Source organism: Lithobates pipiens, unplaced genomic scaffold, assembly GCF_037356315.1.
Source record: "Lithobates pipiens isolate NorthernLeopardFrog02 unplaced genomic scaffold, aLitPip1_a1.2 Scaffold_19, whole genome shotgun sequence".
Taxonomy (NCBI): domain Eukaryota; kingdom Metazoa; phylum Chordata; class Amphibia; order Anura; family Ranidae; genus Lithobates; species Lithobates pipiens.
In genome coordinates, this window is record NW_027507764.1 from 473,604,869 (window position 1) to 473,625,215 (window position 20,347).

At 43.3% G+C, this 20,347-nt stretch overlaps 1 protein-coding gene across 1 annotated transcript in view; it reads right to left on the reverse strand.

The window, feature by feature from the left end:
* JPH1 (junctophilin 1) overlaps positions 1-19,937 on the reverse strand; it is a 161,874-nt gene extending 141,937 nt beyond the window's left edge. The window contains exon 1 of the mRNA XM_077492886.1: positions 19,423-19,937. Within this exon, the coding sequence (XP_077349012.1) occupies positions 19,423-19,801 (379 nt within the window). The 5' untranslated portion in view covers positions 19,802-19,937. The remainder of the gene's footprint in view (positions 1-19,422) is intronic.
* Positions 19,938-20,347: the final 410 nt, after the last annotated feature.

Genomic DNA, 20,347 nt, shown 5'->3' on the forward strand with positions numbered 1-20,347 from the left:
ACTGTACATGGAGCCAGTGAAATCACTGGCACATGCGCTCTAAAGAAACGGCCGTCTGAGCCATTACTTCAGAGCCCTATGCAGTGACCGGCAGCTCCCGCACGCATGCACATGAGTGACATTATCGTGGCTCCAGGCACTCACAGCGCCAGATCCCAAGAACCCGGAAGAAACTCCGGGGAAGATGTCAGCCGTTTCAGCGGTGTGCGGACGCCGCTGAAGGGCTTTGCACTAAGGTAAGTATTTCATAATGAGTTAGTATGCAATGCACACTAGCTCATTATGTTTTTGTCTTACAGGTTTTTTTTTGGGGAGGGGGGGTTTCAAGAATTTACAACCTCTTTAAGTCCTCCTCTCCCCTTCTCCATTTGGTGAGCTCTGTGATCGCAGATAGGGTAATCTAATCAGTGGCTCTTTATCACGTGATCATCTGTGCCCATTCACAGCTTTTCATGGATGTAAACACAAGCCGATTATTGGCACTCATTTCCTCATGCTGACAGCATGAGGAGAAGAGAGGCGGTAACTGGCTTGTGTAAAAGGAACATGTACACTGATAATCATGGCACCGATCATCAGTGCAGTCCCAACAATGTCCATCAGTGCTGCCAATCAGTGCCCACCAGTGTCTCTTCATCAGTGTCCCTTATTAGTGCCACCTTCCAGTGCCCATCAGTGGTGCTTACCAATGCCCATCAGTAGCGCCTATCAGTGCCCACCAGTGCCACCTCACCAGTGTCCATTAGTGCCACCCATCGGTGCAGCCTCATCAGCGCACATCAGTGAAGGAGAAAAATTACCTTTTTTTTAACAAAATATGAAAACGTTTTTTTGTAAAACGTTTGGTCATTATTCATTTATTTAGCAAAATATATTTAAAAAAAACAGCGGTGATAAAATACCAGCAAAAGAAAGCTCTATTTGTGTGAATAAAAATGATAAAAATTTAATTTGGGTGCAGCATTGCATGACCGCACATTTGCCATTCAAAATGCGACAGTGCTGAAAGCTGAAAATTGGAATGGGCAGGAAGGGGGTAAAAGTGCCCAGTAGGCAAGTGGTTCACCTGAATGTAAATACTTTTATCAGTCTTTATGAAACCCTCCTTTCTGTCCATAGTTTGCAAATATCCGACGTATATGGAGTCAGCTACACATGCTCATCACATATGAAGGCTGCGGCCTGTTAGAAGTTGTGCGTTGTTGGTCATTTCATCTCCTAGTACAGCTGGCTACCAACATTCTTATGTCACTTTGAAATTTCATCCATACATCGTACACAAAGGGGCCTATTCTATAAAACTTACCAACATGCACCAATGCATGCTGACCAATGTAGTCTGGTTTCGATGGGTTCCTAAATTTGCACACTGATCACAGTATTACTAAATAAGTCTCATAATGGTATAAAGTTTTGGTGATCACCAGTAAACTATAGATATTTCTACAAATATCTTTAGAATGTTCTCAGAGGCGTAAGTGCTTAGAGCCTAGAAAATGCTGTGTAAAATGTAAGATTAAGCACTCAGCTGTGCGGAGAAACATGATCACTTGCCACCTGTTACCCCAAAATCGTTCAGAAAGAACTTGGGTTTATTCTGGAAATGAACCAAAGTGTTCCCAGCAGGGGCCTGGCTTCAACAGTGAGAACATTTGCTGCGAGACCACCACTAGATCCAGACCAATGGAGACATTCTTCAAATATGGGGCACTAAAGAAAACGGCAAGAACTAGAATGCCAGTTTTAGTAGCTCAATCGCAGTACTATAATCACCATCAGCAATAAATCACAAGGAATAGCGAACAATTGTTAAAGAAATTATACAAATGGTGCCATCGTGGTGTATACTACATGCTTTACATGTAGCATGTAGTAGCAATCAGTCGCACGTGATTGGAGCATTGTGCGATTATTTAAGGTAATCACTACTACATGCAGCCTGTGAAGTTCACACAACAGGGGGACATTTATTTCATGCATTCAACAAATGATTGTCACTCTTAATGATTAGTTACTGCTACTGAGCTACTAAAAGTTGCCCATGTAGCTGCAATCCTATGGCTAAGCTCACACTTGTAGTGTCGGGAATCAAGGCATACATGCACACATTCTCAACTCACAGGGAAAACATGCTGATCTTTAACCAGGGTGGATAAAAATCAATGATTTGAAAAAAAAATATTTAAATAAAGTGCTTTTGGAGTAAAAATCTAAAGATAGTTTTCCATTTAAGATACATTAATAATTTAGTTTATTCAGCATGAAATGGAGCTTAGCATGAGGCGGTATATTCTGTAATATTTAACCGGTTCCCGACTGGCTCATGCAGATATCCTGCGGCAGAATGGCTCCTCTGGGCGAAATCCCGTACGGGTACGTCCTTCCCTTTAGCGGCCACAAGAGGGCGTGCGCCCGCTGCAGGGCGGCAGACCCATTGCACGAGGCCGGCGGGCACAATTACCGCTGGCCACGCATGAGCGCCAGCACGGGGATTTGTGTGTGTAAATACACAACTCCTTGTGCTATCAGGAAAGAGGAACCATATCATTTGTTCGTACTAAGTAGGAAAAGCGATATGTCTCCTCTCCTAGTCAATCCTATCCCTACACAGTTAGAACACGCTGAGGGAACACACAATTGACCCCTTGATCCCCCCCCCAGTGTTAACTCCTTCCCTGCCAGTGACATTTACACAGTAATCAGTGAATTTTTATAGCAGTATTCGCTGCATAAATGCCTATGGTCCCAAAAAAGTGTAAAAAATCTCCAATCTGTCGGTTGCAATGTCGCAGCTCCGCTAAAAATTTTCCCATAGTTTACAGACATGATAACTTTTGCGCAAACCAATCAATATACGCTTATGGCGATTTTTTTTTTTTTTTACCAAAAATATGTAGAAGTATATATATTGGCCTAAACTGATGAAGAAATTTGTTTTGCTTTTTATTATAGTAAAAAGTAAAAAATATTTTTTTCTTCAAAATTGTCGCTCTTTTTTTTTATAGTGCAAAAAAAAAAAAAATGCAGGTGATCAAATACCACCAAAAGAAAGCTCTATTTGTGGTGAAAAGGATGCAGATTTTGTTTGGGCACAGCGCACGGCCACATAATTCTCAGTTAAAGCGACACAGTGCCAAATTGTAAAAAGTGTTCTGGTCAGGAAGGGGGTAACATCTTCCGGGGCTGAAGTGGTTACATTTTTGTTAAACTCATTCAATGAATCCAAGCTCTGCAAGCTGCGATAACATGCACTGCATTGATGCATTCACATAGTAACCATGAGATAAACCAAAGTTCAGGAATATTCCTTTTATCCCATTGTTTTGCAAATTTATGTACACTCAAACTGTATTATTGAATCGATTCTGATATCGCTATTTTACTAACCTGACAGCTTATTATTTCTAAATAGGAAACCTTCATTTTGTTTGAAAATATTAACGATTCGAAACTACCAGCAAAAATGAGTCCTTACATTTAAAGAGCACCTGTCATTTCAGATCCATCATGGCAGCGCCTGTTAGCGGCATCCTCTCACCTGCTGCCACCATGTTGTGTCACTGCTGCATCACCAGCCATCCCTTTAACCACTTAAGCCCCGGACCAATTTGCAGCCAAAAGGACCTGGCCCCTTTTTGCGATTCAGCACTGCGTCGCTTTAACTGACAATTGCGCGGTTGTGCGATGTGGCTCCCAAACAAAATTGGCGTCCATTTTTACCCACAAATAAACCTCTGCGGTTTTTATTTTTTGCGCTACAAACAAAAATAGAGCGACAATTTAGAAAAAAATGCAATATTTTTTACTTTTTGCTATAATAAATATCCCCAAAAAATATATAAAAAAACATTTTTTTCCCTCAGTTTAGGCCGATATGTATTCTTCTACATATTTTTGGTAAAAACACCCACAATTAGCGATTATTGATTGGTCTGCGCAAAAGTTATAGCGTTTACAAAATAGGGGATAGTTTTATAGCATTTTTTTTTATTTAATTTTTTTTACTAGTAATGGCGGCTATCAGCGATTTTTATTGTGACTGCGACATTATGGCGGACACATCAGACATTTTTGACACATTTTTGGGACCATTGTCATTTATACAGCAATCCGTGATATTTAAATGCAGTGATTCCTGTGTAAATGACGCTGGCAGTGAAGGAGTTAACCACTAGGGGGCGGGGAGGGGTTATGTGTGACGTTATGTGTTTTTTTTTATTGTAGGGGGGCGTGGCCTGGCATGTGACGTCACTGATCGCCTTTCCCTATAACAGGGAACAGACGATCGGTGACAGCCACAGTAGGAAGCACGAGGAGAGGTTTGTTTACACAGGCCTCTCCTCGTTCTTCAGCTCTGTGACCCAATCGCGAGACACCAGCGGTGATCGGGTCCGCTGGTCCCGTGGCCACGGAGCTCAGGAGTGGCTGGGCACTTAAAGAGCCACGTACAGATACGTGATTGTGCCCAGCCGTGCCATTCTGCCGACGTATATGTGCAGGAGGCGGTCCTTAAGCGGTTAAAGTAAATGGGACTGTCGGTGAGTCAACAGCGGGTCAGAGGAGGACAGAGATGACAGTTGCTCGTTAAAAAATATGATTTAAATTGAATTGATTTAAATCAAGCCTTTTTACTAGTGATTGAAATCATGATTTAAATTGTGATTTAAATCAAATCCACCCTGTCTTTAGCAGATACGCGGTGGTGCCAATAATTTTCGATAGCACCTGGAAACTACAACATATTTTTGGGCTCACGTAACCGCATGGTGCCGCAGCACCATGCAGTTCCATGCGGCAGTGTTTTCAAAAAAGGGTCAGGAACTTTTTCCCTGTGTTTCCCGCAGGTACAGCAGACCATTCAAATGAAAAGTGTGAACCTAGACTTAATGGAGGTTATTGGCAGGAGGGGTTAGTAGACTGGTTATATAGTTTGCTCCTATGTGGTCCAATTTTAAGGCTTGTCGTCTGTTTCTGCTTCTCTCAAAATTCAAGTCGCAGCCACCTTTAGTTTCATTAATATCTTTAAAGAATTCTCAGACATCCTAAGAGATGCCAAAGGCATCCAAATGCGGATCATACTGAGACTTATAACCAGACCTTATTGATATCTATTATTGACATGATCTAATCATATGCCAAGATCCTCCTTTCTATGTAAATAAAGATGTCTTTATGTAGATGTACATTACTATAGCAGTGTAGATACGAGCTAAGATCGGTCACACGGCAATGAAAACCATACAGTATCCATATCAAAAACAAAGTTTGTTTTTTTTTCCTTTTTTTTATAAAAGTAGATATTGTGAACACCTTATCATTGCCAACCCTGTTTGCTACAGACTTTCCATAATCTGCTCATTTATCTAGAGTTCTAGACATTAAAAAAGGATAACTTAACCCAGAACAAGAATTCAATATATTTTTTTGTTCAAATTAAGGCTATATTCATACTTGAGCTGAGAAGTTTCAGGCATTTTTCAATCGTTTTTTTTTTCCCAGGAGTTTTTAATCATTTTTTTAGCAGATTTGCAAATATTATGGGTGTTTTTTTAGGGAGTGTTTCATTTAGGTATTTTGCTGTGGCCAATAGAAACCTATGTAAGGTGTGGAGTGATAGTAGAAAAGGGGAGGGGAGCTGCTGTTTGAGCGGAAAATGCCTGAAAAAACACTTAAAAAACTAATTTCTCACTGTTCCGGAGTTTTCAATTGAAGTCAATGGGGACAAAAATGCTCAAATCTGGCTGAAAAGGTAGCTCATGTACTTTTTTAGGCGACAGCCATTTTGCTACAAATGACAAAATGCTCAAATGTGAACAGAGGCAATTGAAATGAATGGGATTTTTCTTGTTGAGCGTTTGAGTGCCGAGCTTTGAGCTGAAAAATGCTCAAGTGTGAACGGGGTCTAAGAACATTTTCAGAAACTACCTACTGATCTTGCCAGAAATGCAGTTCCAAGTGACCATAGATGGAGGAGAATGAATGGAATGAATGATAAGAGAGAATGGAAATATAATTGGAAATGTATGAAGAATTGTTTAGCAAGAAAATAAAATGTAAATTTAATTATGTAAAGTAATATGTAAGAAAAATTTGTAATAAAGAGTATTGAAAAAAAAAGCTTGCTGCTACACATTCTTTTTGGCCCACCCTTTCTTAATTCTGGTAAAAGATTCTCTTTAACCACTTCAGCCCCGGAAGAATTTACCCCCTTCCTGACCAGAGCACTTTTTGCGATTTGGCACTGAGCCGATTTAACTGACAATTTCACGGTCGTGCAACGTGGCTCCTACACAAAATTTACGTGCTTTTTTTCCCCACAAATAGAGCTTACTGTTGGTGGTATTTGATCACCTCTGCGGTTTTTATTTTTTGCGCTATAAGCAAAAAAAGAGCGACAATTTTTTACTTTTTGCTATAATAAATATCCCCCAAAAATATATAAAAAAAATGTTTTTCCCTCAGTTTAGGCCGATATGTATTCTTCTACATATTTTTGGTAAAAAAAAAGAAAAAAAAAATCGCAATAAGCGTTTATTGATCGGTTTGCGCAAAAGTTATAGCATCTACAAAATAGAGGATAGTTTTATGGCATTTTTAGTAATCATTTTTTTTTTTACTAGTAATGGCGGCGATCAGAGATTTTTATTGTGACTGCGACATTATTGCGGACACATCAGACAATTTTGACACATTTTTGGGACCATTGGCATTAATACAGCAATCAAGCTATAAAATTGCATTGATTACTGTAAAAATGCCCCTGGAAGTGAAAGGGTTAACCACTAGGGGGCGGGGAGGGGTTAAGTGTGTCCTGGACAGTGATTCTAACTGTCTGGGAGATGGGCTGGCAGTGACACAACACTGATCGCTGCTCCTGATGACAGGGAGCAGACAATCAGTGTCCTGTCACTAAGCAGAATGGGGAGATGGTGTTTACATCGGCATCTCCCCGTTCTTCAGCTCCGTGACACGATCGTGGGTATCTCATCTGAGATCAAGTCCGCGGGTATCCCAGCGGCGATCGAGTCCACAGGTCCCAGCCGGAAATTCAAATTAACGTACGGGTACGTTACTTTGCCCAGCCGTGCCATTCTGCCGACGTATATGTGCTGACAGCGGTCGGCAAGTGGTTAAACACACATTACAGAAAGAAAATGTTGCAACTAGCAGGCAGTTTTGTACCACTAATTAAAGATGAGATTGGGTGTCCTACAAACTCCTCTCTAGCCAAACTCCAAACTTGCATTCTTTTCTTTTTACTCCAATGGGTTGTGGGAGGGTAATATCCACACATAGCTCATGTAAGAAAACACCTGGACCGCAGCTTCTTGGAGTATAAAAAAAAAAGAGTTTGGCTAGAGATGAGTTCAGAGGATGACCAAGCTTGTCTCTACTTCTAAGATTAGCTGTACTATTCTTGAAATATATTAGGCACCTTTCAAAATGGGCTGACTCCGTTCCAATCAACAGGGATGCTGATTTGAGCAGAGCGGGCGGATGACAGGTTCATGTCCCCTCAGTATCTGCAAAGCAGACACAGACAGACCCCATGGGGTGTAAACGGACAACAGACTACCCCCAATCTGATCCGCCTACAAGGAGGGAGGATCCCCTTCTGGGTTTTTTTTTTTTGCGGACTGGATCAGATCGGAGGTAGGCGGGTGGAAACAGACACAAGTCCATTTACACCTGCTGGTCCATAGGGGTGAATGGAGCATTCCAATCAGGTCCACCTGAAAAACAGACAGTTGTGTGAAAGGGCCCAAGGTGAACTGCAATGAAAAAAGTGTGTAAGGGCCCTCATAAAAGGGCATCTTTAACTGCTTAAGGACCGCCTCCTGTACATATACGTTGGCAGAATGGCTAGGCTGGGCACAATCATGTACCTGTACATGGCTCTTTAAGTGCCCAGTCGTGGTCGGGAGCGCGCCGGCATGCTCCCGACCCTGTCCCGAGCGCACCGCCTGTGGCGCGCTCACGACCTGGTCCTGAGCTCCGAGACTGTGGCCACGATCGGGTCACAGAGCTCAAGAACGAGGAGAGGTCTGTGTAAACAAACCTCTCCCCGTGCTTCTTGTTGTGGCTGTCACCGATGTGACGTCACATGCCAGGCCACGCCCCCTACAATAAAAAAACACATAACGTCACACATAACCCATCCCCGCCCCCTAGTGGTTAACTCCTTCAATGCCAGTGTCATTTACACAGGAATTAGTGCATTTAAATAGCACTGATTGCTGTATAAATGACAATGGTCCCAAAAATGTGTCAAAAATGTCCGATGTGTCCGCCATAATGTCGCAGTCACAATAAAAATCGCTGATCGCCGCCATTACTAGTAAAAAAAAAATATTAATAAAAATGCTATAAAACTATCCCCTATTTTGTAAACGCTATAACTTTTGCGCAAACCAATCAATAATCGCTAATTGTGATTTTTTTAATTCAAAAATATGTAGAAGAATACGTATCGGCTTAAACTGAGGAAAAAAAATGTTTTTTTATATATTTTTGGGGATATTTATTATAGCAAAAAGTAAAAAATATTGCATTTTTTTCAAAATTGTCGATCTATTTTTGTTTATAGCGCAAAAAATAAAAACCGCAGAGGTTTATTTGTGGGTAAAAAAGGACGCCAATTTTGTTTGGGAGCCACATCGCACGACCGCGCACTTGTCAGTTAAAGCGACGCAGTGCTGAATCGCAAAAAGGGGTTCGGTCCTTTGGCTGCAAATTGGATCGGGGCTTAAGTGGTTAAAGTGGATGTAAACCTGGAAAAAAAATGAATTAAGGTTTGCACCCTGTACAGCATAGTATATCATGTCAACTGTGCCCAGTATTGCTACAAAGAGTTAATCCAGCTCTGAGCAATACTCTTCTCTTTTTTCAGTGAGATAAAAACTGACACACAGAGAAATAGGAGTCAGTTCTTCCCCCTTGCTGTGAGTAACAGGTGAATTACATATCTCATGCATGAGCTCGAGAGAGGCATTCTGTGTAATACAGATCCCCTCCTCCTTTCTTCTCCAGCTCTTACAGGATTGGCTGCTCTAAACCTCAGCATGATTGGGCATGCTGAAGTCATGTGGTGACTTTTCTAGGTTTTGACTGGATGTTAGTGATCATAGCAGAAGTTCAGTATAAGAAATACACAGGAGAAAATACATGTTTATAAGGGGAGTGTCTGCTGACATCACGACGACTCCACCCACAGAGCTTCGGACAACAGACCCACCCACAGAATCTACTGAATCACAGAATTTACTGTATGTGCCCTGACAATACAGGGGGGAGATGAAGAAATGGGCATTCCTATGGACAGATATAGTAACATCCTGGTTGTAAACCTTGAGATTTTCATGAGTCCAAAAATTTCTGACAGTCTTATAGGTAACACACGGAAGGAAAATATAGTGTTCCAAAAACTGAGGGCACAGTGCTAATAACATTTTTAAAATATTATTTAATACCAATTTGCTTGTTGGGGATTTTGAAGTAGCCACTGAGCCCAATAGGAAATGTGCAGCTTTTTCTTATTACTGCCTGGCAGGCGTGGACATGCTGGGCTATGGTATATATACACATACACACTATCATTAAACTGTCTGTAATAGCTATATATCCTAAAAAATAAAAGAAAACAAGCCCTCATTCACCTCTGTAGCTAAAGGCATTGTAGAGAAAATCATCTTCATATTTCACAACATAGGCACAGAAATCACAGCTCTTTTCCCCTTGTACTTTATGGCACCAGAAACTTGGTCACCTGCCAGCCTTCATTATATAGACACACAACAGGTGATTTTAAACATTTTTTGTTGTGATCTTTGAGGATGAATTATTTCATAGTACATATAGGTACAGGCCTTGAAAAAGTATTCATACCCCTTGAAATTTTCCCATGTTACAACCAAAAACGTAAATTTATTTTATTGGGATTTTATGTGATAGACCAACACAAAGTGGCACATAATTGTGAAGTAGAAGGAAAATGATAAATGGTTTTCCAATTTTTTTTACAAATAAATATGTGAAATGTGTGGTGTGCATTTGTATTTGGCCCCCCTGAGTCAATAAGTTGTAGAACCACCTTTCGCTGCAATTAGAGCTGCAAGTCTTTTTTGGGGATGTCTCTACCAGCTTTGAACATCTAGAGAGTGACATTTTTGCCCATTCTGCTTTGCAAAATAGCTCAAGTTCTGTCAGACTGGATGGAGAGCATCTGTAAACAGCAATTTTCAAGTCTTACCACAGATTCTCAATTGGATTTAGGTCTGGACTTTGACTGGGCAATTCTAACACATGAATATGCTTTGATCTAAACCATTCCATTGCAGGTCTGGCTGTATGTTTTATGGTCATTGTCCTGCTGGAAGGTGAACATCCACCCCAGTCTCAAGTCTTTTGCAGACTATAACAGGTTTCTTCTTTCCTCTGCCTTGTATTTGGCTCCATTCATCTTCCTATCAACTCTGATCAGCTTCCTCTCCCTGCTGAAGAAAAGCATCCCCACAACATGATGCTGCCACCACCATGCTCCACGGTGGGGATGGTGTGTTCAGGATGATGTGCAGTGTTAGTTTTCTGCCACACATAACATTTTGCTGTTAGGCCAAAAAGTTTAATTTTGGTCTCATCTGACCAGAGCAACTTTTTCCACGTGTTTGCTGTGTCCCCCACATGGCTTATCGCAAACTGCAAATGGAACTTCTTATGGCTTTCTTTCAACGATGGCTTTCTTCTTGCAAGGCCAGATTTGTGGAGTGCATGACTAACAGTTGTCCTGTGGACAGATTCTCCCACCTGAGCTGTGGATCTCTGCAGCTCCTCCAGAGTTAACATGGGCCTCTTGGCTGCTTCTCTGATTAATGCTCTCCTTGTCCGGCCTGTCAGTTTAAGTGTCTTGGTAGGTTTGCAGTTGTGCCATACTCTACATTTTTGGATGGTGGATTGAACAGTGCTCTGTGACATGTTCAAAGCGTGGGGTATTTTTTTATAACCTAACCCTGCTTTAAACTTCACAACTTTATCTCTGACCTGTCTGGTGTGTTACTTGGCCTTCATGATGCTGTTTTTTCACTGAGGTTCTCTAACAAACCTCTGAGGGCTTCACAGATCAGCTGGATTCATACTGATATTAAATTACACACAGGTGGACTCTATTTACTAATGAGATGACTTCTGAAGGCAATTGGTTCCACTGGATTTTAGTTAGGGGTTTCAGAGTTAAGGGGGCTGAATACAAATGCAGGCCACACTTTTCACATATTTATTTGTAGAGAAAATTGAAAATAATTTATAATTTTCCTTCCACCTAACAAATATATGCCACTTTGTGTTGGTCTATCATATAAAATCCCAATAAAATACATTTACATTTTTGGTTGTAACATGACAAAATGTGGAAAATTTCAAGGGGTATAAATACTTTTCAAGGCACTGTATATAGGTTAGAAAGTGTTGTATGTTACTGTTTTCATTTACTCTTTTCTAAAGTAGAACTCCAGTCATTTCCTATGTTCTACTTCTAGCACTACATGTGTCTAATGCAGTTGTCCAGCCACAAAAAAATTCCATCCTTTAACGCTGCTAAATAGGTGATCAGTGGGTGTTATTTACGAAAGGCAAATCCAGTTTGCACTAAAAGTGCAAGGACATTTGAAATTGCACTGAAAGTGCACTTGGAAGTGCAGTCACTGTACATTGGAGGGGGACATGCAAGGAAAATTAAAAACAGCATTTTAGCTTGCACATGATTGGGTGAGAAAATCAGGAGAGCTTCCCCTCATTTCAGATCTATCCCTCAGATTTACAGCGACTGCACTTTTAACCTCCTTAGCGGTAATCCCGAGTCTGGCTCGGGTTGGGATTTTCATTACAATAGCGGTAACCCCGAGCCAGACTCGGGTTTGCACCGCTCGATGCAGGGGAGGACACAGGGATCGTTACTTACCTTGTCCCCTGGATCCAGCGATGTCCGCCGCGCTGTGTGATCGAGCCGTCCTGCGCTCGATTCACAGTGCCGAATGCCGCCGAGCTCCGTTCCCTGCGACGTTACGGCGCACGGGAGCGGAGAACGGCGGCAAATTCAAAAAAGTAAAAACACACAAAACACACACAGCACTGTAATCTTACAGATTACAGTGCTGTAGTAAAAAATACACACCCCCTTTGTCCCTAGTGGTCTGTGCAGTGCCCTGCATGCACTTTTATATTATAAATACAGTTTTTTACTGCTTGGAATTTGGAGATTGTCCATAGCAACCAAAACATGTCCCTTTTTCAGTTTTTTTTGGATTTGATTACATTATTGAATAATTTTTATTATTCTTTATTATATTATAAACTTTATCATACCCGGGATGTCCGCTAGACTCTGGTTTGAAGAGATTTCAGAGCGTTATTCCTAAGAATTACAGGACTACAAAATAAAAGCCAGATTTCCATGCAAAATAATTGTACCGCTTTCAGCACCTTATTCCAGACTGAATCATACCGCCAGGGAGGTTAAGTGCACTTTGCACTTCTAGTTTCCACTTGTAGTGCAAAGTGGATTTGTCTTTCGTAAATAACACTCAGTGTCCCTTATTTCCACTTGCATGACCGGTGGCTATTATGCCTGTTGGTGAGTATCAATGTAATTAGGTTACCACCTGCTCTAGTGGGACGACCCAGGAGTCTCAGCCCCTGTACTCACCGTCGGAGATTTCGACAACCAAATCTATCGGATTTTGTCCGAAACTGTTGCATACACACGGTCGGACTAAGTTGTCGAAAAATCCGATCATTCAGAACGTGATGACGTAATTTCGTTACGATGGGACTACGTTCAGGCTAGTAGCCAATAGCTTTGATGTAGGAATTTGATCTGAGCATGCGTGGCACTTGGTCCGATCAAAATTCTCTACACATAATCGGAGTATGTCCAATCGAACCAGTTGGTCGGGAAATATTTCCAACAAGTTGGAAAATTGGGTCCGACGGAGATTCGGACGGAATCAGTCCGATGCATACCACACACAGTCGGATTATCCGACAACACGGTCCGATAGGACACATTCCGACGGATTCTCCGACCGTGTGTACAAGGGCTTAGACTTCTGGTCTGTCCTGCTCACTAACAGGGCACATTTGGATTGACAGGCTTGGCATGTCCTGCCTTCCATATGGTCAAACAGCTAGACTGACAGGCTAGGAGGCGTAGCAAGCAAGCGACTTGCAATGGTGGCATAATGTTTTGCCTCTGGTACAAGAAGTAAAGAGACATATCCCCACAAATTTATACCTACTGCCCACCAACTGATATTAGGCCACAAAGGTTATATTGGGTTCTGTAGTAACAGGACGGATGCCACCACAACTGAAGTAAACTATCGTCACCAGCACAACGTCTTCTTATGAAGAGAATATTAGATAGGCTCATTGTGGCAATCATGGGTCTACAATAAACTCATTTTATTTTTTCCTAGCTTGTAAGCTCTAACAAGCCGTGCCCTCTGATTCCTCCTGTATTGAATTGTATTGTAACTGTACTGTCTGCACCCATGTTGTAAAGTGCTGTGCAAACTGTTGGTGCTATATACATCCTGTATAATAATAATGTTAAGAGGTAGACCAGTGGGGACAGACACAGCAGTAAAAATACGATAGCGGTCCACAGCTAGGCTTCGGTTCTATTGAAAGAGTCACACTAGAAACATTACCAGGTCATAGAGCTACATATCATGAGCAGATGTCTCTCCCATCCTTTGACCTTGGAGAGACATTTCTATGTTCATTGCTAGCCTTAGATATTAACTATTGTCAAGTCATGCTGGAACAGCTAAATACATATATATATATATATATATATATATATATATATATATATATATATATATATATATACACACACACATATATATACACACACACACATATATACATATATATATATATATATATATATATATATATAATTATTTTTTTAATCAAGAGGTGAGCCACGCTTCTTTCAATTAATGCAATCTGTGCACTTTCATCCGACAAGCTCCCACACACTGTTGATGCAACTGAATTATAAAGGGATGAGGCACCAATGCTCTTGCTCTTAGTTTTAATTTTTCTCCTCCGAACTCTCCAACATATGGAATCATGTTCCGTGTGTTGAAAAGAGATATAATTAAGAACCAAGTCTCATTCCTTTATTTTAATTAAAGAAAAAAAAAAATATATATATATATATATATCTCAATTATACAATATTACCTGTTTGTCAGGGATCAGTTACTCTCCTGTATCTGTTATGCTCATTATACATTAAGATAACCATAAATGAACAATCAATAATTGATTCAGTTATCCCACAAGTCTTTTGCTTTTTCATTTGACATAATCAGAAAAATCATTGATTTGGTCCACATTAATTGTATTTTTCACCAGAATCAATTATTCATCTTATTTACTGAACGGTCTATTCCGTTCCATTGATTTCTGAAAACTGGTTATTTATTCCACAATTCTATCTAATGATTGCATTGTGTATAGTCAGCACTAACCCCATACAGACCACTTTTACAATTCTAATCTGTGCAGCTGGGAAACGTGGACACATCTCTATCGTTAATACATTCATGCAGAAACTAGAAAATCCTTTTCATTTCTGCTCCATTCCAGACCAGGCACTGATGTGATTAGGGTGATATGAAGTGAACGGAGGACATGTATAACATTTTCTGACCAGCCCGCTCATGTACAAGTGACAGACAACTTGTGGCTCTCCTCTTCTCAGCTGTGAATACAAGATATCACTTCCATGACAGGTGTCTGCTGTACTTAGAACTCAGATCGTCTTTGCTATCCAACTTTAAATAATGATGTTTGAGTTGCAAAACTCATTGCGGCTCTGAGACTGCGGGGAGTTTATCAGCACCTGAGGCCCCCTACTGCTTTCACATAGATCTCCCATGTCTGGGCTTGGAGATGACTGTCCGACTGACCGATGAAAACTGGAGACAAAGTGGCGTTGGTGCCCCCAGCAACCAAACCATTTATGTTGTGTGAAGGTGACACCTGATTATTCATCCTAATCTGTGTGAGTGCCGGACCACAGCATCTTATTTAACCCCTTCAATAAAAGATGAGTTCATGGCAAATATTTCTATTCAGCTGAGGGCTTAACCATCTGTGAATTGTATTTGTTTGTTGTTTGTTTTTATTTTGTTTTTTTATAGTGTGTCAGCATGACGTTAACCAGTTGTTTACTGTTTCCTTATTTGTAACACTGATTACAATGTTTGCAAAACAGATGTTTGTAAAAACAGAATTGATCTCATGTTACAATATGTGATTTCATGAGTAAAGCCAGGTACACACGTACAAAATTCAGCCAGCTCAGCAGGAACCAGACACCGCTTTTTGCACGTGTGTACTCTGTTCAATAGAAGCCGGTCTAATGACTGTCTTCTGTCTTGCTGGAAAACCATGGTTTGATCAGCACATGCAGTCAATGACTGCAGCACTGATCTGTGTATTCTGAGAGGTGAGTAGCCCCCGCTGTCAGAAAACAACACTGCAACAAGGGAGATCCCTGCATCCACATCGCCTGCGTAGATGTGGCAATCTGCCTCTTTTTTTTTTTCCGTTCAACCTGCTAGTGAACAAAATAAAACTGTGCATGTATACCCTGTTTAATGCCCTCCTCGGGGCATAGGGCAGGCACAATGGTTGAGGGCTGGTTCACACCGGATGCTTTCCAGTGCAGTTTTAAACCACATCTAGGCTGCATGCACAGTGTTTGCCATGTATTTTAATGGCCCTACTTCACACCAATGCTTTTTTAACACAGCAGGAGTGCTTTATTGAAAAGTTCATAAACAGTACAATGAAACTCACAGATCGTTGACATGGTATGAGCATAAAACAAAAAGTATTGGAGACATTCCAGATGAAAAATGTTACAGTAGATAAACAGAATATCTAATTAGACATTTCTCAGTTCCAGTGCTTTTAATAAAAGTACTACATGCTGCAACTTTTTCATCCAGAATCCATTAAAACGCATGAGAACACACAATGGTCTGAATGAAAATAAAGATTTTTCAAGTGTCATAATAAAAAAAAATGCATCAAAAATGTGTGTAAACTCATATGCAAAAACACACCCGGAACGCCAAAATTTTGGTGCGAACAGGTCCTGCCTGACATAATGAGGGACTCACAATGCTGATAACACAATGGGGGTTATTTACTAAAGGAAAATCCACTTTGCACTGCAAGTGCACTTGGAAGTGCAGTTGCTGTAGATCCGAGGGGGACATGTAAGGAAAATAAAAAACAGCATTTGAGGAGCTTGCACATGATTGGATGATAAAATCAGCAGAGCTTCCCCTCATTTCAGATCTACCCCTTAGATTGATAGTGACTGCAATTCCAAGTGCACTTGCAGTGCAAAGTGGATTTGTCTTTCATAAATAACCCCCAATATGCAGTAAATCATTTCAAGGGGCACTTTGCTGCAGAAGCCATTGACCTAACGACGTCTGATAGCTGACTCCGAGGATCACAAGGCAATAAGAGCTCATCATTACACATTCCACAATCTTGACTGCATAATATTTATCCTTTCATTTTTTTTTTATACCCCTCTATGGGAAAATATCACTGAAAATAAAGCTGACATGAAGGTGATCACTGTCCAGGGACAACGCCAGACTGTCCAGCGCCACCCGGGCACACAGGTGGATTATCAGAAGTGATGAGCACTGGAGACATTCTGGGGAATTTGTAATTGTTTTGTAAACTTTAATAAAATACAGTGATGAGAGAACATTCACTGAACAGTATAATAAAGCTTTCATCCTCCCATTACATACTACTCTACACAACATTAACTTTAAACAAGCTGAGAAAATTGGAAGCCACAATAGGAATTTCAAATGTGTACCAAATTAATTTTATAGTGACAAATTTCACAATACACAAACATTCTGGGGACAAATCACCAAACCCCGGGACCATCTATGGGAATACGGGTTAGCTGGCAACTATGCCATGTCCATAACTAGTTATGGCAGGGACATAGCAGACTGGCATGATGAGCCAGTGAAAGGCAGGGGAGAAGTGACATGATCAGTGACACACAGGGGATTGGGGACAGGGTGAATGCAGGTGAACAGGGATATGGCGAGTGCCAGGCAGGTGAGCAGGGATATGATTGGTGACACACAGGTGAGCAGGGATATGATTGGTGACACACAGATGAGCAGGGATATGATTGGTGACACACAGGTGAGCAGGGATATGATTGGTGACACACAGATGAGCAGGGATATGATTGGTGACACACAGATGAGCAGGGATATGATTGGTGACACACAGATGAGCAGGGATATGATTGGTGACACACAGGTGAGCAGGGATATGATTGGTGACACACAGGTGAGCAGGGATATGATTGGTGACACACAGGTGAGCAGGGATATGATTGGTGACACACAGGTGAGCAGGGATATGATTGGTGACACACGGGTGAGCAGGGATATGATTGGTGACACACAGGTGAGCAGGGATATGATTGGTGACACACAGGTGAGCAGGGATATGATTGGTGACACACAGGTGAGCAGGGATATGATTGGTGACACACAGGTGAGCAGGGATATGGTGAGCGCCAGGCAAGTGAGCAGGGATATGATTGGTGACACGCAGGTGACCAGGGATATGGTGAGTGCCAGGCAGGTGAGCAGGGATATGATTGGTGACACACAGGTGGGCAGGGAAATGACTGGGGACATGATGAGTGACAGGCAGGTGAGCAAAGGATACACAGGTAAGCAGGGACATGACTGTGGACATAAGTAAATGACATTCAGGTGATTGGGGACACGTTAAGTGACACACATTCCAAGCAGGCAGTCTGTCCAAATCAAAGATACTTAGGTGGTGGGAGAAATTGTGGGTGACAAACAGATGACGGGGACACGTTGGGTAAAACGCAGGTGATGGGGACGCGTGTGTGATGCATTGGTGATAAGAACATGTTGGGTGACACACAGATGAAGGGGGAAATATTGGTGAGTGGGTACAGGTTGGGTGACACATTGGTGAGTGGATACAGGCTGGGTGACACTCAGGTGACAAGCATAGCTTGGGTGACATTCAGGTGATGGGGACATGTTAGGTGACACTCGGGCAATGGGTACAGGCTGGGTGACACTCAGATGATGGGTACCGGTTGGGTGACACTCAGATGATGGGGGACATATTGGTTAGTGGGTATTGGTTGGGTGACACTCAGGTGATAGGGGACACATTGGTTGGTGGGTATCAGTTGGGAGACACACAGGTAAGGGGTATGGGTTATGGTGACACTCGGGTGATGGGGGACACATTGGGTAACGCTCAGGTGATAGGGTCAGGTTGGGTGACACACAGTTGATGGGTAGAGGTTAGGCGACACATTGGTTAGTGGTTACAGGTTCGGGTGACACTCAGGTGATGGGTACAGGTTTTGGTGACACTCAGGTGACGGGTACAGGTTATGGTGACACTAAGGTAATGTTTAGAGGTTGGGTGACACACAGGTGACGGGCACAGATAGGGTGACACATTAGCTGACACTCAGGTGACGGTTACAGATGTGGTGACACGTTGGGTGACACTCAGGTGAAGGGTACAGATGGGGTGACACTCAGGTGATGGGTACAGATGGTGTGACACTCAGGTGATGGGTACAGATGGTGTGACATGTTGGGTGACACATTGGGTGACGGGTACAGATGGGGCATCACGTTGGGTGACGGGCACGGATGGGGTGACGCGTTGGGTGACGGGTACGGATGGGGTGACACGTTGGGTGACGGGCACGGATGGGGTGACGCGTTGGGTGACGGGTACGGATGAGGTGACACGTTGGGTGACGGGTACAGATGAGGCGGCATGTTGGGTGATGGGTACAGATGGGGTGACACATTGGGTGACGGGTACAGATGGGGTGACACGTTGGGTGACGGGTACAGATGGGGCATCACGTTGGGTGAGGGGTACAGATGGGGCGTCACGTTGGGTGACAGGTACAGATGGGGTGACACATTGGGTGACGGGTACAGATGAGGCGACATGTTGGGTGATGGGTACAGATGGGGTGACACATTGGGTGATATGTTGGGTGATGGGTACAGATGGGGTGACACGTTGGGTGATGGATACAGATAGAGTTATGGCTACAGATCGGCGTGACACGTTGGGTGAAGGGCACAGATGAGGTGACGGGTACAGATGGGGTGATATGCTGGGTGATGGGTACAGATGGGGTGACATGCTGGGTGACGGGTACAGATAGGGTGACATGCTGGGTGACGGGTACAGATGAGGTGACATGCTGGGTGACGGGTACAGATGGGGTGGCAAGTTGGGTGACACTCAGGTTTTGCGGTCACTTACCTCCATCCCCGTAGGTCTCGATGCCATAGCCGTCCTGCAGCCCGTTGCTCCAGGTGCCCTCATAGCGGGCCGGTGTAGACAGGCTCTGGCGAACCCCGTACCTCCCTTTGAAGCCATGGGACCACTCTCCCCGGTACATCCACCTGCCTTTGGTCTCCACGCCCAGCCCGTGCCTCTTGCCCTGTGCCCAGTACCCCAGGTAGGTGTTCCCGCTGGGCCAGGTGTACACACCGACCACCTCGAAGCCGTGGGACCAGGAGCCCGAGTACTCCCCCTGCCCCTTGGGCCCCGTACAGATGCCGTGCCCGTGAGCTTTGCCATCTTCCCAGCCGCCGCAATAAGTGCCGCCGTCGTCGAAGTCGAAGCGTCCGCCCGTCATTCAGCGGCTGTGCGGTGAGGGGAGCTCGGAGAAGGGACGGTGAGAGCGGGGCAGCGGCTCCCGTGTACCGGCGGCGGCATGCACTCTCCTCTACCTCCCCTTCTCCCCTCTACATCCCACTCACAGCGCCCAATACCGGCCAATCCCAGCGCGGCCCCGCCACCATCCTCCGCGCTGGCCCCGCCCACACCCCCCGCCGCCCGTATTATTATAGAGGCTGAGCGAGGAGCCGGGAGGTCCGGACTAAAAATACCGCCGCTGGTGGGGAGACCTACCGACCGACCTACCCACCGGGGCAAAGTTTTCCCGACGGCCCGTCTTCTTTCCTGATCACACTCCGGTCATTGGAGGATCACATGTGTTCTATTACAAGTCACCTCTGATTGGTGACCTATTGGGGCTCATAATGTGGGGGGTCAGAGGGCACCACCAGGGGGCGACACAGGTGTGTCCATCCATCTACAGATCAATGATGGGCTGCGGCTGTACACGCGCCATCGCACATCTGAACGCGTACAGGGGCGGATGAGCAACACGCCGCAAACA